This window comes from Carica papaya, chromosome 8 (genome assembly GCF_054855325.1).
Source record: "Carica papaya isolate Zhongbai chromosome 8, ASM5485532v1, whole genome shotgun sequence".
Lineage (NCBI taxonomy): Eukaryota > Viridiplantae > Streptophyta > Magnoliopsida > Brassicales > Caricaceae > Carica > Carica papaya.
In genome coordinates this window covers 11,583,930-11,608,744 of record NC_142316.1, presented here as the reverse complement: position 1 = coordinate 11,608,744, position 24,815 = coordinate 11,583,930, and the positions used below count along the sequence as shown (strand labels likewise).

Below are 24,815 nucleotides of genomic sequence, written 5' to 3'. Positions count from 1 at the left end.
CACAACAGCCAAAGCAAATCTGCTCCTATTGTAGAAAAAACCATAGTAGCAGACCCTACTACAAGTTGACAAATGGATGTTTCAAACGTGGTAGTACTCAACATCGGATCAAAGAGTGTCTTAAAAAATAAAGAGCAGACCATACCAATAACTCAAGGAAGAGTATATGCCATTATAGAGTGAGATACTCAAGCCTTTCAGGATGCAATCCAAGGTATGCTCACTATTTCTAGTACCTTGGCTAAAGTTTTAATAGACCCAGGATTTACACACTTTTTTGCATCACATAAGTTTGCTCACCATCTGAATATTGAATTGTCACCTTTAGATTATGTATTAGTAGTCTCAACCCCAACCAATAAGGACTTGACTACTAGTACAGTCTACCAAGCATATATTATAGAGATTGCCAACAGAGAATTACCGGTAGATCTCAAACTCCTAGATATGCATGATTTTGACGTCATATTATCGAAATGGATTGGTTGACAGCGTACCATGCCAATATAGATTGTCATGGAAAGACGGTGACTTTTAATATTCCCAATGATAAGACCTTTAAATTCAAAGGGATTAGGGAACTCCAACATCCATGTCTCATATCTTGCATTCAAGCTCAATGATTACTTGAAAAGGGATGTGTAGGGTATTTGGCTTACGTAGTGGAGAATAAAAGTTGAGAATTTAATCTACAATAGATACCAGTTGTGAAGGAATTTTTTGATGTTTTTCTAGAAGATCTTTCAGGTCTACCTACAGACCGGGAGATCGAGTTCTTTATTGACTTAATTCTTGGTATGAGCCCTATCTCTAAGGTTATGTATCGAATGGTGAAAGCCAAATTAGAGGAACTCAAGAAACAATTACAGAAATTATTGGATAAAGATTTCATCAGACCAAGTGTATCATCATAGGCAGCTCAAGTACTATTTGTAAAGAAGAAGGATGGTACCATATGGCTCTGCATTGACTATAGGCAACTAAACCAAGTTACCACAAAGAATAAGTATCTTTTGCCTCGTATCAATGATCTGTTTGACCAATTTCAAGGAGCCCAAGTATTTTTAAAGATTGATCTACATTTTGGATACCATCAACTAAAAATTAAAAAATAAGATGTTTTTAAGACTGCCTTTAGGACTAGGTATGACCATTATGAATTGTTAGTCATGCCTTTTGGTTGGATAAGTTTGTCATCGTCTTCATTGATGATATACTGATCTATTCACGGAGTGAGACTGAACATACAGAACATCTGGCAATAATGCTTGGGATACTTAGAAAAAAGTTGTGTGCTAAGTTTAAGAAGTGTGAGTTTTGATTAAAGGATATTGCCTTCCCCAGACATATAGTTTTAAAGGATGAAATATCAGTAGATCTAGTTAAAGTAGAAGCAGTAGTAAACTGAAAAAGACCTACAATAGTAACTGAAGTCCAAACTTTCCTCGGTCTAGTTGGATATTACAGGAAGTTTATTGAAATTTTTTCAAAGACTGCTACTCCACTAACTCAGCTCACTAGAAAAAAACACATAGTTCGAGTGGAATGATAAGTATGAATAAAGTTTCTAGGAATTGAAGAAGCGGTTGACAACAGCTCCAGTATTAACTATTCCTAACGGTACTGATAGATTCTCTATCTACAGTTAAGCTTCAAAATAAAGAATGGGTTACGTGTTAATGCAATACAGAAAAGTGATAGCTTATAGTTCTAGAAAATTAAAGAATCATGAGCAGAACTATCCTACACATGACTTAGAACTAGCCACCATAGGTTTTACCTTAAAGATCTAGCGCGATTATTTATATGGTGAAAGTTTTGAGATTCACACAGACCATAAGAGTTTGAAGTACTTGTTCTCACATAAAGAACTTAATATGCACCAAAGGAGATGGATGGATTTACTTAAGGATTATGATTGTAAGATCTTATATCATCTGAGAAAAGGTAATATGGTTGTAGATGTACTTAGTAGGAAGAGTACTTGCACTCTTGCTTACATGATGGCCTCAGAGTAGAGACTCGTAGAGGAGTTCCAGAAGTTGAACCTGAATGTCTGACATAAGAGATTAGGAGGCTGAATGTCAAAGGTTAGAAGGACTACTTCAACCCTTGTTGGTAGCAAAGTGGAAACATGAACATATTACCATGGATTTCGTGGTAGGTCTACCTAAAACAAGATCCCATCATGATGTCATTTGAGGTATCGTTGATAGACTAATTAAGTCTATTCATTTCTTGGCTATCAGAGTAAATGACCCACTAGACAAGTTAGTCAGGCTCTATATCGAGGAGATTATGAGATTGCATGGAATTTTAGTCACAATCGTCTCTGATTGAGATCCCCACTTTACTTTAAGATTTTGGACTAGTCTATATACTATGATAATTAAGCTATCCTTTAATATGACTTTTCATCCTCAGATAGATGGTCAATCAGAACAGACAATCTAAACTCTAGAAGATATGCTACGAGCCTATGTCATGAGGTAATTAGGATGATCAATTGCCTCTGATTGAGTTCGCGTATAACAATAACTATCACTCCAGCATTCAAATGGCACCTTATGAGGCTTTGTACGGAAGACCTTATAGATCACCTATTTGTTGGGAAGAAGCTGATGAATGAAAACTAGTTAGACCTGAATTGGCGGAAGAAACTAAAGAGAATGTGAAATTGATCAGGAAACATCATGAGAAGAGATTTAAAATTCGAAGTAGGCGACCATGTATTTTTGAAAATCTCACCAATTAGACATATCATGAGATTTGGGAAGAAATGAAAACTCAGTCCTAGATTTATCGAACCTTTTGAGATGTTGGATAGAGTGCGAGCTGTCACCTACCACTTAGCATTGCCACCTGAGTTAGCCAACATACACAATGTCTTTCATGTATCAATGTTAAAGAAATATCACCCAAATCCATTTCATGTACTTCGATATGAACCCTTTGAACTTCAAGATAACCTATCATACATTGAGAGAAAAATAGTGAGAAACATAGAGGTGAATGAAAAAGAGGGAGTATAGAGTGTATAGATTTTTAGATTATTTTGAGGTTTTAGATGAAAGCCTTGGTGAAACTCTATAAATTTGTGATAGTAGAGGAAGAGGAAGATAAGAGAAATAAGGCTCACAATCAAAAGGAAGTTATAAACCGTTAGAAATATAAGATTTTTCTTAAGTTTTGAAGTTCAGTTTCTCTTTGATTTTTGGCATTAATTTTTGAGTATTGTGTTAGATATTTTTGAGTCAAGAAAGTGACAAAAAATTATCCTGAAACTCTGCCGTATTTTTGAGAGAAAAAAGTCATAAATAAAGCCAAAATTCTGCTGGAATTAAGATTACTACTGCTAAGGACCTAAGGTAAATGGATATTATGGATTCATAACCTATGTAGTTTTGAAGTATTTTATGTATTTTCAAAACAAAAATGTGCAAGTGTTTTAATTTATCTTTTATATTTGCTAAGTAAATATTTGTTAAAGTTTTATTTCAATATAAGTCTTATTTCGTTTTGTGTTTTCAAAATGTGATTTAGATATGTGTGTATCACTCATTATGGAAAGAAGTTATTTTGAAAGCACTTGCATTATTTTAGGCTTTAGTTTGGCTGTACATAACCATTCCGTATTTTGGTGTATTGGCGAAGTGATAAGTATGTACCCATACATGACTGTTCCGTGTTTGGGTATATGGGAAAATAGTCTGATCTATGTGCCTTAACTGTGTTATGTTTGGAGGGTAATAGTGTTTTAAGGTACTCATATATGTCGTTCTGCGTATGGTACATGGGGAACTAGTGATAAGTATCTGTACCTATGCATAATGTATCGTAATTGATTGATCTTCTTTAATAGTGATGAAGTATACAACATTGATCTACTTTCTGATTTATGCATTAATATTTTGATTCGTATATGTTTTGTAAAGATAATATGACATATGTTTTGTTGTGTGTAAAGCAACTATATATTGCATGTACCATACTGTGATTTCATAATTTTGCTTACTAGGATATTTTATCTCACCCCTCTTATCACCTTCCAGATACTGAAGATACCGCAGCAGAGTGAACGGTGATACAGAAAAAATTTTTAAAGCTAGGCTCTGATATTAAGGTTACTGTCCCGTACTTTCGTTTAGTAATATAAGTAAGGAAATTTAGAGTATTGTACATATGTTTATGTTTTATATTTAAGGGGTGTAATGCTTCTGTGATTCTTTTATGATTAATAAAGTTAAGTTATTTTACTTAACTCAATTCTATGTGATTTAAGTAAGTATGTTTCGGTCATTATTCTATAAGACGTGGTGTGGTATGTGATACTTTAAAAGAAAACAATTCTTAGTACTTGCTGGGGCATTGCTGTTTTTTACTTCTCGTCCTACAAACTAATCATAGAACTTTTTAATCTTGAGCTAGTCTTTATATGTTTCACTCCTTAATAGGAGAGTTAAAACATGGGTGAGTCCTCCCATATGTACAAAATAGTGGCTCTTTCCACCAGCATGATTAGCATTTTTGTCATACTGCCATGGTCTTCCTAATAATAGATGTCTTTCTTGCATAGAAAGAACATCACACAATACATTATCTTCATATTTACCAATAGAAAACGAAACTCGAACCTATTTGGTGACACTGACCTCCTTACTGTCATCTAACTAGTGCAGTTTATAGGAATTAGGATGCGACATACAAGTTAACCTTGCCTTATCTATTAGTAGAGTGTTGACAATAATAGTGCAGATGCCTCCATCAATAATCACACTACAAACTTTCCCTTTAACGAGGCATTTAAAGTGGAAGATGGTCTCTCTCTAATCATTGTCATCTAACTTGATCTGCATGTTCAGAGTTTGTTGAGTCACAAACACATTACCCTGAACTAGCTGGACAATACTTTCTTCACTAGCCCCAAATAATCGTACGTCTTCTTATTCACTCTCACTTTCATGATCAGTGATGACATCCCCATTATCTCATATGACCATTACCCGTTGATTAGGACATTGAGATGTAATATGTCCAACCCCTAGATACTTGGAACACTTCAAAAGGTTTTATCTCACCGCAGGTGATTTAGGGTTACCTGTTGGATTATTGGAAGTTTGCTTATCCTTTTTCTCCTCAACCTTTTTATTCTTAGCACTTCTAGGCTATCTCTGATTGAGTTGTATGGCACTGACTACTTCTCCTGCAGTCCCCCTACTTTTCAACTGCCTTTTTATTTTGATGGCCATGTGTATCATCTCTTGTAAGTCAATATAGTGCTGTAGTTCAAGAATGCTAGCGATATCCTTATTCAATCCATTCAAGAACCATAGTAGCCTCAGGTCATTCTTCAATCCTACCCAAATCATGGTAATTTTCATCTCCTTATGATATTCTTAGATTGACTTGGATCCATGAGTCAAGTGTTGTACCTTCTTACTCATGTCCCTATCAAAGTAGGATGGCATAAACCTCTTCCTCATGATGGATTTTAATTCTCTTTAGGTTGAGATATGTTCATTTCTACCTCGTACTCTAAGGCAACTAATTGATCTCACCAGACTGAGGCATAATCAATAAACTCAAGGGCCAACTTGATTTTTTTTTCTTCACTGTAGTTATGGCAACCAAAGATTTGATCGATCTTCTGTTCACATTCAAGGTAGGCCTCAACATCATTCTTCACTTGAAAAGTGGTATTTAAATTTTAAAGACACTGAGATCTCTGTTTACTCTTTCTTACCTATCTTCCTTTCAGTTATCAGCATCATCACCACAAGACCCTGTCTCATCCTGGATTACTTGATGTCGAGCCCGGTTGTAATTTTTTTCCTGCTCTAACTAATCCATTCGTGCCGTCATGTTTCTCGTATGAACACATAATTGAGTAAAAATGTCCATAATTCTTTCTTCCATAGTGACGGATCTACTGTTGGCACTTCAGTGAGACATGGTGAAGTTCCTGTAAAGACAAAAGTTAATAAAAAGAAAATCTCTCTCTCACCTTTACTCGTGTTTACCTCACAATCTCTCACATTACAGCTTTTTTTGTTAAGTTGAGTATTCATAATCAAATTCACTTAAATAAGGATCTGCACCTTAGTCTCATGACACAACAAGGAATCCTAACGAGAGTTTATCTCTAGAAGATCATAAATAAGCATTCAAAAAAAGTAATTGTGTGCTTTATTTTATGTTAATTAACTAAAAACAATTAGCTACTTATATATGTCTTGGAACAAAAACATAATTAAAATATAGAAACATGGAGCACAAAGAAATAATTATAGACTTAAAGTATAAGGGATCCGATTAATCTTTATGAGTATAACCAGAAGGTTTTTCCTAATTATTCTACCCTAATAAAGGATATGTTCTACGATTGATCAAGTTTCTTTATGCAATGTTTATGAAAAATTTCAGGATGTAAAATAAAAAATTAAACATGAAACAAATGGTTTTCACTCACACAAGTGAGTTAATCTTCTTTTGCTTCTGCAAGGTAATGAAACAAAGGTTTTCTTGCACACTTGGTGATATAATGTCACAAACCTTATCTTACCTTATAGAATAATGACCGAAGCATACTTACTTAAAGAGAAATCGAACTCAAAACTTAAGAAAAGACTTACCTTTCTAATGATATATGACATTCTTTTGACCGTGAGCCTTCCTCCTCTTCTTTTCCTCTTCCTTTACTCTCACGAAATTAATAGAGTTTTCCCAAGATTTTTATCTCACAATACGATAAAAAAATCACATACTTTGTATTCCTTCTTCTTTCCTCACCTCTATACTTCTCACTATTTTCTCTCATCCGGAATGTCTCTTCCTCCCTTATCCCATCCCTTATTTATATGAGAGTCATGAGAGAAAGGTTGATACCATTATATCATACCATTGCATCTAAAAGTTATCACCTTTCATCATGTCACTTCATCTAAGAGGTTATCATTTTTCACGTCCTGTTTTATTTAAAAGGTTACTACTTTTCACATGTTACTTCATCTAAAAGTTATCATTTTTCGTTATGTCACTTCATTTAAAAGTTACCACTTTTTACATGTCACTTCATCTAAAAATTGTCACTTTTTGTTATGTCACTTCATCTAAAAATTATCATTTTTTATTATACCACTTCATCTAAAAAGTTCTTACTTTTTTCCATGCCTCTTCATGCTTGTTATAGCTTTTTCATTCTTATCCATATTTTTTCTATTTGACTCTAAATTATGTTCTTAACCTTATTATATATTTTTAAACACATATAAAGGCTAAATTAAATATATCAGACATAAGAAATTAACTTAGAGGTATTTTTGAGCTACCATATCTTCTCTCCCTTAAAAAGAAATTTGGTCCTCCAAATTGGACTTACCAGTGGTCACAAATAGAGGTGGGTATTTGGCCTTCAATTGCTCTTCTGGCTCCCATGTGGCTTCTTCAGTCGAATGATGCTGCCATAATACCTTTACTAAGGAGATTCTTGGATCGTAATATATTTTCTTTGCGATCCACTATTTGCATAGGAAGCTCAATGTAGAGTAAGTTGTCCTAAAGTGCAAGGGATTCATATAAGAATACATATGATCGATTTAGGTAATATTTCTTTAGTATTGACACATGGAAGACATTATGCATGTAGGCTAACTCAGGTGGCAATGCTAAATGGTAGGCGATAACTCCCACTCTATCCAATATCTCAAAAGATTCGATAAATCTAGGACTGAGTTTTCCTTTCCCCCCAAATCTCGTGATCCCTTTAATTGGTGGGATTTTAAAAAATACATGGTCGCCCACTTCGAATTCTAAATCTCTTCTTCGATTGTCAGCATAACTTTTCTATTTATTTTGAATTGTTAGAAGATATTTCCTGATCACTTTCTCTATAGTTTCTTCCACTAATTCAAGTCCAACCAATTTTCGTTCCCCAACTTCTTCCCAACAAATAGGTGATCTATAGGGTCTTTTATACAAAGCCTCATAGGGTGTCATTTAAATACTAGATTGATAGCTATTGTTATACGCGAACTAAATCAGAGGCAAATGATTATCCCTTTGATTTTACAACTCAATGACATAAGCTCGTAGCATATCTTTTAGAGTTTGGATTGTCTGTTCTGATTGACCATCCATCTGAAAATGGAAAGTCGTATTAAATGATAACTTTGTCCCTATAGCATTCTGTAGACTGGTCTAAAATCTTGAAATAAAGTGGAGATCTCGATTAGAGATGATTGTGACTGAAATTCCATGCAATCTCACAGTCTCCTTGATATAGAGTCTAGCTAACTTGTCCGGTGTGTCATATATTCTGATAGCTAGGAAATGAGTAGACTTAGTTAGTCTATCAACGATAACTCAAATGGCATCATGCTGAGATATTGTTTTAGATAGACCCACAATGAAATCCATAGTAATATGCTCCTATTTCTACTCTACTACTAGTAAGGGCTGAAGTAGTCCTATTGGCCTCTAACATTCAGCGTTCACTTGTCGGTAGGTGAGACATTTAAAAATGAACTTTGCTATATCCTTCTTCATCCCACTCCATCGGTATTTAGCTCTCAAGTTCTAATACATCTTAGTATTGTTAGGGTGCATAATAAATCTAGAATAGTGCACTTCTTTTAATATCTCATTTTTTACACTATTATTATTCGACACACATGTTATATTTTCAAACCTTAATACATAATCTTCCGATAGTTTGAATTTTGGCCTAAGTACCTCACTGACATCTTCCATAATCAACTTCAAGATAAGATCAAACTGTTGGGCTTTTCTAATTTTCTGCACCAAAATAAGTTGTATATTTATATTGGCTAGGGATCCTCCTGATCTCTTATGTCGGATATTCAGGTTCAACTTCTGGAACTCCTTTACGAGTTTCCACTCTAAGGCCATCATATGGGCAAGAGTGTAAGTACTCTTCCTATTAAATGCATCTGCAACTATATTGTCTTTTTTCGGATGGTATGGAATCTTGGAATCATAATCTTTACGCAAATCCATCCATCTTATTTGGCACATATTAAGTTTTTTCTACAAGAACAAATACTTCAAACTCTTATGGTTTGTGTGAATCTCAAAACTTTTACCATATAAATAATAGCGCCAGATCTTTAAGGCAAAAACTGTGGTGCCTAGTTCTAGGTCATGGGTAAGATAGTTATGCTCATGATTCTTTAATTGTTTAGAACCATATGCGATTACTTTTTCATGTTGTATTAGCACACATCCTAATCCTTGCTTTAAAGCATCATCGCAAATAGAAAATTCATCAATACCATTAGGAATAGTCAATACTGGGGTTGTCATCAACCATTTCTTCAGTTCCTAAAAACTTTGTTTACACTTATCATTCCACTCGAACTTTGTGTCTTTTTTAGTGAGCTGAGTAAGTAGAGTAGCAATCTTTAAAAAAATTTCAATAAACTTCTTGTAGTATCTAGCTAGATCAGGGAAACTTTGGACTTCAGTTACCGTTGTAGGCATTTTCAAGTTTATTATTGCTTTTACTTTAATTGGATCTACTGATATCCCGTTCTTTGAAACTATATGTCAGAGGAAAACAATCTCCTTTAACCAAAACTCACACTTCTTAAACTCGGCATACAACTTCTTTTTCCTAACTATCCTAAGCACTATTGCAAAATGCTCTGTATGTTCAGCCTCGCTCCATGAATAGATCAGTATATCACTAGTGAAGGCAATGACAAACTTATCCAAAAAATGGCTAGAAAATTTTGTTCATCAAATTTATAAATGCGGCGGGAGCATTTGTTAGAACAAAAGGCATGACTAAAAATTCATAATGACCATACCTAGTCCTGAAGGCAGTCTTGGGACATCCTCTTTTTTAATCTTTAGTTTGTGTTATCTAAAACATAGGTTAATTTTTGAGAATACTTGGGCTCCTTGAAGTTGGTCAAACAAATCATCGATGTGAGGCAATGAATACTTATTTTTTATGGTAACTTGGTTTAGTTTCCTATAATCGATACAGAGCCACATGGTATCATCTTTCTTTTTCACAAATAGTACTGGAGCTCCCCATGGTGATACACTTGGTCTAATGAAACCCTCATCTAATAATTTTTACAATTATTTCTTGAGTTCTCTAACTCGGCTTTCGTCATTCGATACGGAGCCTTATAGAGAGGGCTCATACCAGGAATTAAGTTAATGAAGAACTCGATCTCCTAATCCGAAGGTAAACCTAAAAAATCTTTTGGGAAAATATTGAAAAATTTATTCATCACTGATATTTGTTATAGGTTGACTTCTTTACTTTTATTCTTCACTACATAAGCTAAATACTTTGTACATCCCTTCTTAAATAATCGTTGAGTTTGAATGCAAGATATGAGACATGGATGTTGGGGCTCCCTAATACCTTTGAATTTGAAGGCCTTTTCATTGGGAACATTAAAGGTCACCATCTTTTAATGACAATCTATATTAATATGGTACACTATCAATCAATCTATTTCTTGTATGACGTCAAAATCATGCATGTATTCGTATGAGATCTACTGGTAATTCTCTGTTGGCAATTTCCATAATACATGCTTAACAAACTGTACTAGTGGTTAAGTCCTTATTGGTTCGGATAGAGACTATTAATATATAATCTAAAGGTAACTGTTCAATGTTCAGATATTGAACAAACTCATGTGATGCAAAAGAATGTGTAGATCCTGGGTCTGTTAAGACCTTAGCCAAAGAACTAGAGATAGTGAACATACCTTGGATCACATCCTGAAAGACATCAGCATCTCTCTCTGTAATGAATATACTCTTCCTTGAATTCTTGGTCTGGTATGCTCTTTCTTGATAGGACACTCTTTGATCCGATGTTGAGTACATCTGAAGCATCAATTTGTCAACCTATAGTAGGGTCTGCTAGCATGGTTCTTTCCACAATGGGGGCATATCTACTATGACCCTTATGTTGGGATTATAAGACCCGTTTTCTGCCTTTTATTAGGTTGTCATGGCTCTGAGGGCCTTCCTTTTATTATTTGGTATGAATGGTTAGACTCGCTGGATTTGTTGTGGAATTAGGTTTGTAGCCTCTTCTACAATCTGAGCCCGTTCTAGTGTTTTTTGGTAGTCATTAATCTTCAGAACTGAGATTTTATCCTCAATCTCTTTACACAAGCCTTTCTAAAACTTCCTAACTCTTAGGCTTTCATCTGCTACTAAGTTAGGCGCGAACCGAACTAATTCTATGAACTTTTTTACATATTCTGCCACTCTCATTTCTCTTACTTTAACTCTAAGAACTCCATTTGCTTATGTTCTCGAACAAAGTCAGGGAAATACTTCTCATAGAATGCCGCTCTAAATGCTTCTCAAATGATCAGTGTCCTCAAAGATCCCTTCTTCAAGTGCCACCAGTGTTCTGCTACTCCTTTGAACATGAATGTGGCTAATTATACCTTTTGCTATGAAGTGGGGTTGAAAATCTCGAACATTTTCTCCAACTCTATGATCTATTGCTCGATTAATATTGGGTCAGTTGCTCCAGTAAATGGCATTGGGTTCATTTCTTGAATCTTTTAATGAGTTTTCCATTATTTTCCTCAATCGGCTGGGTATTACTGGTATTAGCATTATTACCGTTAGTTGCAATTTGGCTATGGACTACATGTTGACCTATCATCGTAGTCAAGCATTCGACTATACGCATCAGTCTATCTAGACTCTAGTCAATCTGATCTTTCAGAACCCGATGTGCCTACTCTCTCGGTATCCTTGCCATTTCCCACATTCATGAAATTCAAACTTAGAGATATTTCACAATGTTTCACAACTTTATCTAAATCTCATGTAACCCTAAATCTCGTATTCAAGGGATGTCCTAGAATCGTGCTCTAATACCACTTATCACGGGCCATACCCTGTCTTATATGGTAGTGACCAAAACATACTTACTTAAATCAGACAAACTCAAATTAAGTAAAATAACTTAACTTTATTAATCATAATAGAGTCGTAAAAGTGTTACATTCCTTAAATGTAAAATATTAACATATGTACGAGACTCTAAATTTTCTTGCTTACATTATTAAACAAAAGTATGAAACAATAACTTTAATCTCATAGTCTAGCTTTAAATTTTTTTCTGTATTACTGCTCACTCTGCAGTGTGATCTTCAATATCTAGAGGGTGATAGGAGGGTGAGATGAAATATTTCAATAAGTGATATTATAAAATTACAACATAGTATATGCAATATATAGTTTATTTACACACAATAAAATATATATCATATAATCTTTCAAAAATAGATATACAAATTAGAAGACAAATGTACAAATCAGAAAACATATTCACAATTGCTTTGTTGCATCTTTATCACTATTATGAAAGATCAATCAGTTACCATACATATGCATACGTACACATACTTATTACTGGTTTTCCATGCAGCCCAACATGGAACGACATACATGAGTACCTTGAAACACTGCTGTCCCCCGAACACATAACGATAAGGGCACGCAGATCAGACTATTTTCCCATCCACCCAAACAAAGAACCATTATGTATGGATACACACTTATTATTTCACCAACACACTCAAACACGGAACAGTTATATATGGTCACATTGAAGCCTAACATAATACAGGTATTTTCGGAACAACTTCTTTCTATAATGAGTGATGCACACATATCAAAATTACATTTTGAAAACAAAAAGTAAAATAATACTTATATCAAAGTAAAACTTTAACAAATACTTACTTAGAAACTGCGAAAGACAAATCGAATACTTTCATATTTTTTTATTAAAGATACGTAAAATACTTTAAAATTACGTAGGCTAATGAATCTATAATATCAACTTACCTTATGTTCTTAACAGTTGTAATCTTAATTTCAGGAGAGTTCTGACTTTATATATGACCTTTTTCTCTCAAAAATTTAGCAGAGTTTTGGGATAATTTTTGGTCACTTTCTTGACTCAAAAATATCCAACACTACATTAAAAAAATAATCCCTAAAATTAAAGAGAAATTGAAGTTCAAAACTTAAGAAAAAACTTACATTTCTAACGGTTTATAATTTTCTTTTGACCGTGATCCTTTCTCCTTTTCTTTTCCTCTTCTTTTACTCACATGAATTTAGCAAAGTTGTTCCAAATTTTTTATTTAAAACATCACAGTACTCTAAAAAAATCACACACTTCATACTCCTTATTCTTTCCTCACTTCTATGATTCTCACTATTTTCTCTCATCCGGAATCTCTCCTCCCTTCTTCCATTCCCTATTTATAGGAGTGGGAGGCCACGAGAGAGGTTGCCACCATTCTGTCATACCATTTTACCTAAAATTTGTCACCTTTCATCATGTCACTTTATCTAAAAGGTTACCACTTTTCACATACTATTTTATCTAAAATGTTTTTTCACATGCCACTTCATTTAAAAGTTGTCACTTTTCGTTATCTCACTTCATTTAAAAGTTACCACTTTTCGCAATCACTTCACATAAAAGTTGTCACTTTTTGTTATGTTACTTCATCTAAAAGTTACTAATTTTCATTATACCACTTCATCTAAAAGATTCCCACATTTTTCTATGCTTTTTCATGCTTATTCTAGCTCTTTCATCTTTATCCATCATTTTTTTGTTTGACTTTAAACTATATTCTTAAGCTTATTATATATTTTCAAATACATATAAATGCTAAATTAAATATATCAACATAAGGAATTAACTCGGGGTATTTTTGAGCTATCACATGTAATCTTCCTTTGAAACTTCAAAAGTTTTTGTCACACTAGTAGGCAGTTAATCTTCCTTTGTTTGGTTTGAATGCAATAACAAAATGTCAATTGCCTTATGATGTGCAACATGATATTTTTGTATTTTCTAATTTTTTTAACTAATGGAATAAACAAATGATCACTTAAATTGAATGGATATGATGAATTCAAGTGAGATGCAATAGGAACTAGAAATCAAAATTTTTGAATTACTAATTTATGCAAAATAAAGATAGTAGGTTCACTAGTAGTCTAAACTTTGATACTAAATGACGTATGGGATAGGGAACAATCGTTTTGACTGTAAGAACCTCAAACAAGATAACACCAGAAAGCTTAACCACCTAATTTGCCCTCTTTACTTGAAACTACACCTAACAATATGGAATGCAAAATCAAAAAAATTGGGAAAAAAAAGAATAAGAAAGATGCTACGACTTACCCGATAAGTCAATCCTGATTCCTTAACTCAACAAAGTTTCTAAAACTCCTAACTTGAAGACACTTGAAGAATGTCACAAAATTAGTAAAGCTAATTTTAATAAGCAAGCTAAAGCTTAAAACTTTACTAATTTTATGAATTCTTCAATTGTGTTTATAATATAAGGACTGAAGCCTTTATAGAGGCTTTTATTTATTAATCTGACACAAAATAGGATTACATATTCCTACTTGAACTCTTAAAAATAATTTAACTAAGAATCTTGCTGAAAATTAATTAATTAATAGAATCATGATCTAAAAAATTCAAAATAATTAATAAAATAAGCTATTTTAATTGAAGAAGACTTCTTTTCTTTGTAGTTGCTCCCATAAGCCTCTTTTGTGCTTGAATTTGCTTAGAATTTGAGTAAGAATCTATAGGGGAATCAGATTAGAGAGAGGAAAAAAAGTGAGAGTCCAAATCGGACTAAAAGGTGTGTGAACAGGTTGTCCGCATGCGTATGGCGCACACCCCTGCAAATGTTGTATGTTTGGTGCACACAAAAGCTTCCTGCATGCACGACGATCACGTGCAGGCAATTGAATCCACTTGCACATTCGCTTGTTCTCGTGTGAATCCAGTTGATGTGTGTGCACATGCATGCGCGCTCTTGTTGTGCGCGAGTGTAGCTCTCTCGTACGCTCTGCACGCTTTTCTACGTGGGCAAAAATCCTGCATGTATGAATACCTTTCTTCGCACATGTGCAAGCCCACACGTGTACGCGATGGGTATCCACACCTATATATTTTGGGCTTTTCCTTAAGGCTGAATTCTTGGGTCGAGCCTCTTTTTTGCTGTGAGATCCAATAACTTCCTCGTTTCCCGTCTTTGTTTATTTCTCCTCCTCTTAAACCAAGGTTCAAACTCAATTAATTATTTCTAGGTTTCTGACTCATTTTTCTTTAGGTCTTGCACTTGGATATGGGTGGATCCTACTTAAGTACTTTTAATTCAAGAATACTTTTTTATGTGTCCTAGAAGCACACCATTGCGCAATCGTTTCCGCCCCTCTATTGCCACATCCCCATGGAAATATTCCTCCACATGGGTTTCCTGCTTGTTACAAGGCTTCTCCTCATTTGTTAGTGCATCATATATATATATATATTCACAATTAAGGAATCTAACTCCCTTAACTCAATTTTCTTCCATTATTTTTCATATTTTCCTCTAATTTTCATAACTTCTCCCTTTATGCTAATAATATTTCACTCAAATAAATCATACATTTCAATTATTTCATGATATTTCACTATATTTTAGGCTCTTCAAAATTTTCTTGCTATTTTTATCATAAGTCAAAAAGCTTATAGAGTAAGGCATCACAATAATTAATAGTGAATAATATATATTTGCAATCATAAAGTAAAAATCAATACAGAACATATGAAACTAAATATCATCACCTTCTATTTTTCTTTCTTTTATTTTGTCATATACCTTGAAAACACATAAGATTAATAGCTTTTTATGATTGTGGTACTTTGTTTTTTCAAGAATTTATAAAATAGCCGTGAGATTATTCATTTAAGAATAAAAAATTCAAAAGCAAATGAGACAAAAAGATTATTTCATAAAAGAATACTCCCCATTTATACTTCCCATTTATACTTCCCTATTATTTTTTCTAATATTATTTCAATTCAATCAATCCACTAGATAAATTCACTTCACTAAAATACAATATGATAATTTCAGAAAGCATAAGCAAATATGGTGTTTCTCCAAACATTTATAACTTTTCAGAAAAGAGGAATCTATAAAATAAATAAGTCCATAAAGATTTCAAGTGACAATTTATTCTAAATATCTTTCTTAATTGATTATTTTTAAGATGACTAGAAACTCTTCATTCAAGCTTAATAAACAAGTATACAATTTTTCAAGACATCACGAATATAATTCTATAATAAAAAAATGAATAAGATATCTTTATTTTTTAATTCATAAATTCATAAAATATCAAGTAAGTACTGTCAACTTTATAAAATATCAAGTGTAAAAGTGAAGTTAGACTCCATCATTTTCAAAAGAATAAGAAATAAACATATTCATCCTCAGAATATGCATAACAAATATTCACTATCCATCTACAAATGGAAACGATGTCATCATTTAAAAGAATCAATATCTAATACGTGCAAAACTTCACAAATAGGAAATATTCTTTCGCTTATAAACTCTAATAATTCAAAGACATATTTAAAATTTTAGAAAATATATATCTAGCAAAGCCACAAATAAATAAATAAACATATGCAACTTCATTTTCCCCTAAGCATTAACAATTTTGTCATAAAAAAGGAATGGGTAAGACGATTAAAATTTAAAATAATGACTAATTCCAAATATTCAACTCAATTTTCAATATTCAACTTTAAGTAAAATATTCATTTACATCTAAGTGTACCATATATAGTTGAATATCCACTAATGTCCAAGGTAAGTAAAAGCTTCACGAAATCCAAGCATATTAACAAATTTCTAAGCCTAAATATCAAGATTCTTGCAGAAAATATAAAGGAAAGCAAGATAAAAGCTTACCTAGAAATGAAGAGACGAGAGGAAGAAAACCTTAGCCCCACTCCTTTTAATTTCGAATGAAACAGCTGGGAACAAAAGCTATTTATATCTGTTCCCAAAAAAACCTAAAACTAAACGACATCATTTAGTGTAATATATACACACACACGCATATGACTGAACTGGTTCACCCGTGCCCTCTATTTCTTTTCTGCCTTGATCGCCTGCATTCATGCTCATCCTTTAACAACCCCCGCAAGATGGAGAGCACATATTCTTCGCTCCTATCTTGGTCAGATCATGTCCTAATGAAGCTACAGATAGTGCTTTGTTCAAAGCATCAGCAACCTGCTCTGCACTCTTCACATATTCTGTTTTTAGCCAATCATCCTGTATTTTCTCTCTAATTAAGTGACAATAAAATTCAATATGTTTCGTTCTTTCGTGATAAACAGAGTTTGCTGCAATGTGCAATGCAGCCTTGTTATCACAGTATAAAGTTGCAGCTTGATCATATATTACCTTTAAGTTGGTCATCAGATATTTTATCCATGTAATCTCATAGCTAGTAGTTGCCATAGCTTGGTACTCGACTTCAGTAGAAGATCTTGTTATGGTAGACTACTTTTCAGATTTCCATGAGACTAAGGAGTGACCTAAAAATATACAATAGCCTATTATTGATCTTCTTGTATCTAAACAAGTTCCCCAATCACAGTCGCAATAAGCATTAACTTATTACCTCAATACTTTGTAAGCAGCTTGCATGTGTTTATCCCTCGGCTTCTCCATAAATTGACTAAGTTGCTGCACAGAGTACGCTAAATCTGGCCTTGTGAGTGTCAAATACATTGTTTGCCTACCAGCCTTCTGTAAATAACAGGATTAGATAACAACTCACCCTCATTCTTAGATAATCTCAAATTATGTTTTAAAGGTATTTTTGAGGGTTTTGACCTTATTATTCTAACTTTTGTTAAAAGGTCAATAGCATACCTCCTCTGACACATGGATATTCCTTCTTTGGACCTTACAACTTTCATGCCTAAGAAATATTTAAGATTCTCTAGGTCTTTGATTCTAAACCATTCATTAAGGGCTGACTTTAATCTCTCTATTGTCTCCAAATTATCTCCTATCACAATCACATCATCTACATAAAACAGTATCACTGTGAAACTGTCTTTCGTTTTTCTAACAGACAAGCTGTAATAAGCTTTTGATTGTTCAAAACCTTGCTGTAAAATGAATGATGAAAACTTGGCATACCATTGTCTAGATGCTTGCTTTAATCCCTATATACTATTTTTTAATCTGCAAACTTTGGAGTTCCCTTCAACTTTATATCCTAGGGGAAGCTCCATATACACTTCTTCATCTAAATATCCATGCAATAAAACATTATTAACATCAAATTACTTCAAATGCCATTTATGCATAGCAGCAAGTGAAAGGATCAGCCTTACCGTGTTAATTTTTGCTACTGGTGAGAAAGTCTCATGGTAATTTAATCTTTCTTTTTGCATGTATCTCTTAGCAACCAGACTGGCCTTGAACCTCTCAATTGTCCCGTCTGCATTGTATTTGATCTTATAAACCCACTTGCACTCTACAACTTTCTTGTTAGGTGGCAAATAAGTGATTGTCCAGTTCCCATTTCCTTCAATAGCCTCTATTTCATTCTTCATTGAACTCATCCATCTGGTGTCTTTGCAAGCCTCTTGATAGCTCCTGGGTTCTTTTTCAGTATCCACAGTAAAGATAAATTTTTTGTATCCTTCACTCAAATTTTCATAACTCATGTATGAACACAAGGGAATGGCTTTACCTTTCATTTTTTCTGAATTTCCTTATGTTTTCCAGTTAAATCTTCCCCAGGTATGTAATCCTTCAACCAAACTGGTGGTCTTCTCTCTCTGCTTGATCTTCTTAGCCCAACCAGTGAATCAGCCCCTTCAGCCATAAATCTTTCATCTGAACTCATCTCAACTCTTTCTGTTTCAAAACTGTTCTCACCTAATTCCTCTTGAGCTTTTTTCACTTCACTGGTGCCATTGTCATCCTATCTTACCTTACTGCCTGTCTCAACAGTTAGACTATGAGCTCCATTCCTCTCCAATCTAGGAATTACCTGATTCATTTCCCCTATAATTTTTTTTTTCTGTAAGGCATTATCCATTCATGAAATACTATATTTCTTGACACAAAACCCTTGTCATTTTCAACATCCAACAGCTTGTATCCCTTGGTTCCTATTGGGTAACCCAAGAACACGCAATTGTTTACCTCGGATGAAACTTATGACGATCCCTGGTCAAGATGGAGGCAAAGGCAAGACAGTCAAACGCCTTCATGTGTCCATATGTAGGTTTTCTTATGTATAATCTCTCAAATGGTGTCTTATTCTGTATTGCAGAAGATGTCACCCTATTCATAATATAAACAACTGTTAGTACAAAGTCACTCCAAAATTTCAAATCTTAACCACTTTGAAATTTAAGAGCCCTGACAATATTAAGAATCTATTGGTGCTTTCTTTCTACTCTCCTATTCTGATATGGGATCTCAACACAACTTCTCTGATATACTATTCCCTTCTTCAAGTACAAATCCTGCATTAGAAACTCCTTACCATTGTCACTCCTTATAATCCTGATCTTTGCTCCAAACTATGTTTCCACTCATGCATGAAAATTTTGTGATGCTGGCCCTGCCTTAAATTTATTCTTGAGCTAGACAACCTACGTGCACCTGCTGTAATCATCAACAATAGATAAAAAAAAATACCTAAAACCATTATGTGAGACCTCATTACAAGGTTCTCAAATATCACAATGTATAAGCTCAAAACGATGTTCAACCTTGTATTTGTTAACATCAAATGGTAATATGTTCATTTTACCTAAGGGACATATATTACATACTTCATGTTTTACACATCTGAAAAATTAAAAAAAAAACTTGTTTTGGGCAGCATTGAATGCCTCAACCTATAATGCCATAATTCAAAATCAGTTATTAAATCACCCTATAAGGTTCCACTGGATGCAAAAGCATATTATTCCTCACAAAATTTGTTCCTCTTATGTTGTAAAAGATACAATCCACCTTCAAGTCTACCCAATCCAATCGTCTTCCATGTCTGAAGACCCTGTATTATACACATCTCTTATGAGAAAATCATATAGCATTAAGAGTCTTTGGTCAGTCTTCTGGCTGATAACAAATTAAAACTGAAGGTTGGCACACATAAAACATTGTTGAGGATCAATTCCTCAGTGATCTTGATTGTTCCTACTGATACAACTGGATTTTTTCTCCATTTGGCATTCCCATTGTAACATCCTGCTCATCATTGTGCTAAAATGATTTGGAAACTCTATTTATTTGGGTCTTTGACTATCCTAAATTTAAATTAATTTACGCAATTCTCAATATCCGTAATTTTAATATATATATATTTTTTATTTTATTAATTTTACTATTATTTTTATTTTAACATTATTTCGTTTTATTTCAAAAAAAAAATTAGAAAAAAAATCGAAAAATAGCTAAACGAGAGAAAATCAGCTCGCGGGGAAAAATCTCGCGGGAAAATAGGTTTGCCCTTGCGAGTGTTGGGCACTGTGCGCATGCGTATGTGTGCATAGTGGCCATGGCGTGTGCGTACAGCGCACATGTCCCATCTTCATGCCAGCACGCACGGGACATGTGCACAGCACGCACGTCCCTTCCCTGCGCAAGGCGCGCGGTCAGGACATGCACGAGCGTCCTGTCGCACGCAGACGGGCTGTCCACGCGTCACTTCACACACGGACTGGTTTCGTACACTGTGCGTGTGTTGTCCACACTGCAAGCCTGCACAAACAGGCCCTGCGCGCCTGGGACCTGCACGTAGTAGGCCTGCGCGGACAGGCCCTGTGCGCCTGGGGCCTACGCGCAGTACCTGCGCATGCAGTGCCCAGTACGCATAGGCCCTGCGTGCATGCAAGCCAACCCCTATGTGCACAGCAGCATGCCTCTTCGCCTACAGCACGTCGGCCGGTCTTTGTCACCTCAGGCAGAGCTTTGTTGTTGCTTTGGGCGGGGCACCACCGCTACTGGTGAAGGAAATTTTCCTCCCTCGTTTTTTATACCAAGAATTTTTTTCTCCTCTCTCTTCACCGGATTTTGCTACTTGGCAAAAATTCAATAGTTCTGAATTTCTATAAATTGCCTTCCCCTTCCCTTCCTCTCCACACTTCCATTTCTTTCATTTTTTAAAGATTTAGAGAGAGATATATATATATAATAAAATAATGAGAGAAAAAGAAAAAAAAAGAAAACAGTGAAGGAGAAAGCATCAAAGTTTTGGTAAGAAATCTAGTATTACTTTTTATGTCTTAAGAATTATTTTTAAATAAACAAATTTAATATGATAATTATTTTGTCTGTTTTGCATACCTCTGCATTCGAATAAGTCAAGTTGTTCTGATTTTCAAGAATGTTGTGTGATTTACTAATACTTGATGAATTTACATGTAATAAATGTAATATGTAGTTCATGATGATAAAAGTAAAATAAAAGAAAAAGAAAAAGAGAAAAGTGGAATGAAGTCTGTGTGGTCCGAAGTGGATCAATATTGATATGCATATTGCATCAAGTGTCTCGTTAGACTTTTTATCTCTAAGGGGTATCTATTCTCCTTACCCTTCGGGATATTTGTTTTCTCTTCCCCTATTTGGTCTGAAAAGACATAAGAGGAGCACTCCTAATGGATGAAGGTGTGCCCTCTGATGAGAGTGATATCACACTATCTATAGGAGTCACCTATGGCTAAATAATATCGTGACTATATATTATTTGTTAGGACCACTATAATTGGTACCGTCGTAATCATAGATCGTACCATGATTTGACCAGCCAGAAATGGGCCTGAGTAAATTACCGGATATATATCTGATCTAGTCATTCCACTTGAGCAGTTGAAAATCTGTATCTGTATCTGCCCTCAAAGATGGAAGTTTGTAACGATTTTGCGAAGCACGACAAGAAATATCTGAGTATTTCATGATTTATTTGATGTTCTCTATTATTTGGCATGATATATGTATATTTGATTTTTTGTGCTAATGTACTATTTTGATATTCAGGTAAATATTTTTCCTAATGATGAGTTAGGTAAACGAGAAAAATAAACGGTAAGATAAAAAACAAACTTTTTCAATTTTACGATGTTAATTTGATACTACTTTTCTTATTGAGCGTATAGAACTCACTCTTTTCATTCTCCCCTTCCCCCCCCCCCCCCCCCCCCCCCCGATAAGGAAGAAAATGAGAAACCACAAGTAGACCTACCATTGGAAGTTTATGAGGATTCTGTAGATCCATAAGTCTGAATATATGTCTGTTCCCACACTCTGATGAATTCCTGTAGGATAGTAAAAGAAATGGCCCTTATGTTTTGTATTTTATAGGCACTTCTGATCTCAGTGATGTATGTATTTAGAATAATATATATGTATCTGTGACGGATTTGTTAAGGTCTTGATTCCACTGCATAAATATTTTCATGCACTCGTTATTCTGAATCTGTATCTGACATCCAATTATCTTAACTAGTACCTAGGATGTCACACCCACTGTGGAGGTAACATTCACTATGTCTTCTGTATACAGATTAGGCATTAGACCATATGGTCTAATGCCCCTGTGTCAATAACCCAAGGGACTATTTTTAATCCCTTTGATTCAACTGTACATGCACTAGGATATAAAAATTTACCATAAAATCCACACAGTTTACCATTTGTGCTAATTGAGGCTCGAGTTTGAACCATGTTGGCAGTGGCAGTGTTTTGCTGCAGTAAAGACATGGACTGGGCATATTGCTCTTGTGTTATCATATTTCTAGCTCCTACTTCATTGCTTTCATTATCTTTTTCTGTGGTCACTTCATTTGTCACTACTCATTTCCCTTTCCCACATGTTTTATTATCTTTTGGTTATCCATGCACCTTATAGCAAGTGTTTACACCATGCCCAGAGTTTCCACAATGTGCGCAGATGGGCTTAGCTCTAGTGACCTTCTAGCATTTTTTTAGTTAGTGACATGTGGTCTTTTAGTGGGTACAAAACAATTTTTCTTTCTCAACCACCTTAGTCTTAATGTTCTTGTTAGAATCTTTAATACCAAATGCCATTACCCTATTGAGGTTCAAGTCAGAAGAGATTTCCCTTCCCTTTTCTTCCTATTGTATTATTGAGTATACCTCATTCAAAGTTGGAAAGGGTTTCATCATCAGGACTTGAGCTTTAATGTTTATATAGCTTTCATCCAACCACATTAGGAACTTCATTGACCACTCCCTCTCTTGGTGTTTAATCAAGGATTTTAGGCCACCACATGTATATTTGGGAACTGACACATAATTAAGTAATTCATCAAACAATTCCTTCAGCTTGGAGAAATAGACAATAACACTATTATTCTCCTTAACCAAGCTAGCTATGGATTTTTTAACTTCATAAATCCTAGAAGCATTATGCTGAGCTAACCTCTGTTCAAGCTCATTCAATAATTGATATATTGTCTCAGCATACAAGGTATTCCTTTTAGTATCAACAAAGACTACATTTTGTATCCATGTTATTATTATATCATTACACTATAGCCAATATTCCATTAAAGGATTGCTAGAGTCTGTCAGCTCCCTAATCATTCCATCAATAAAGCGTAACTAGTTTTTTATTCCAAGTGCCCTTTTCATTGACTTAACCCACTGATGGTAGTTACTGGAATCTGACATTTGAGTAACCAGTAAAGCTCCCAAGTTTTTATTAGCTCCTATGAAGAAAGGGTTGTTAGGGTTCGAAGGGTCCAAGACCCTGTTCACATATTTGGGTAATCGAGTTGCATTCAAGCCTAAGTTTTTGGTTTCCATGTATTGCTTTAATACCATAACAAATTTCTAAGCCTAAATATCAATGTTCTTATAGAGAATCTAAAGGAAAGCAAGATAAAAGCTTACTTGGAAATGAAGAGACGAGAGGAAGAAAACCCTAGTCGCACTCTTTTTGATTTCGAATGAGAAAAGAAAATACACAATTGGGAATAAAAGCTATTTATACTATTCAATAAAAAAATCTAAAACTAAATGGCGTCGTTTAGTGTAATATATATATATAGACACACACACATAGACACGTGATTAAACTGGTTCAGCCATGCCTTCCATTTCTTTTCTGACTTGATCCCCTGCATTCCTGCTCATCCTTTAACACATATTTATATACAAGTTTCCAAAATCTAACTTTATATAGTTAAAAAATATATCCATAAAAAATTTATAAATATAAAAATGTCGTCCCTGAAACATGAAACTAAAAATGCAATATAATATTGATCAAAGACATAAAATAGCCACATGGTGATCACATAAAGACACATAAAATATTCAAACCCTATAAATTCAATGTTTGAAAGTAATTTCCTAATCAAAGCATTTTTTAAGAGATGGGCAATGACTTACAGCTAGACAACTTAAAATGGATCAATAGGATCTTGCTCCACTTTATGCATGTTCTATGGATTTTGAGGAAGAAAAAGTATGGAAGATAACTAAAAAGAGAAAAAAAGATACCTTTTTAAGGACAATGAAATGCTTTAATGAAGACTGATGAGAGAATGCAAGTTTTTAGAAAATATGAAAAATTAATGGCGTGTGAGAGTAGTAAGAGAGGGAGACGTAGGATCTTGGAAGAAGATGAAAAGAGAGGGAAGAAAAAAGAGGATAGAGGTATAGTATATGTGTGTGAGGTGAATGGAAGAAAGTGAGAGGATGGAGAAAGTGAAAAGACTTAAAGATGATAGAAATAAAAAAAAAAAAAGTGGGTGCTTTTTTAGCTTAAGAAAAAATAGAGAGTTTTTTTTCTTGTAAGATTTAAATTTGGATTTCAAAATCATTAAGAATGAGGTAGATGAAGTCTTTTTATAGAAACAAATTCAAACTAGTGGTTAAACACATAAAAAGACTTTTTTG

General features: G+C 34.2%; 1 protein-coding gene across 10 annotated transcripts in view; it reads right to left on the bottom strand.

Annotated features, from left to right (window-relative positions):
• Window positions 1-23,927, bottom strand: part of VMA10 (vacuolar membrane ATPase 10) — a 44,911-nt gene extending 20,984 nt beyond the window's left edge. The window contains exons 1-5 of one of the 10 annotated variants that reach the window (XR_015813914.1): window positions 23,805-23,897; window positions 18,260-19,547; window positions 17,536-17,663; window positions 17,316-17,449; window positions 16,620-17,196 (exon numbers count right to left, since the gene is read on the bottom strand). Coding sequence is in view for 5 of the 10 variants with exons in the window: in XM_088209339.1 (XP_088065465.1) it covers window positions 17,422-17,449; window positions 17,536-17,663; window positions 18,260-18,628 (525 nt within the window). In the remaining 5 variants the exon portion in view is untranslated. Of the gene's footprint in view, window positions 1-16,619; window positions 17,450-17,535; window positions 17,664-18,259; window positions 19,548-23,804 lie in introns of those variants that run through there. The other 9 variants (XR_015813916.1, XR_015813915.1, XR_015813913.1 and 6 more) reach the window with 9 other exon arrangements.
• Between the last annotated feature and the right edge of the window lie 888 nt (window positions 23,928-24,815).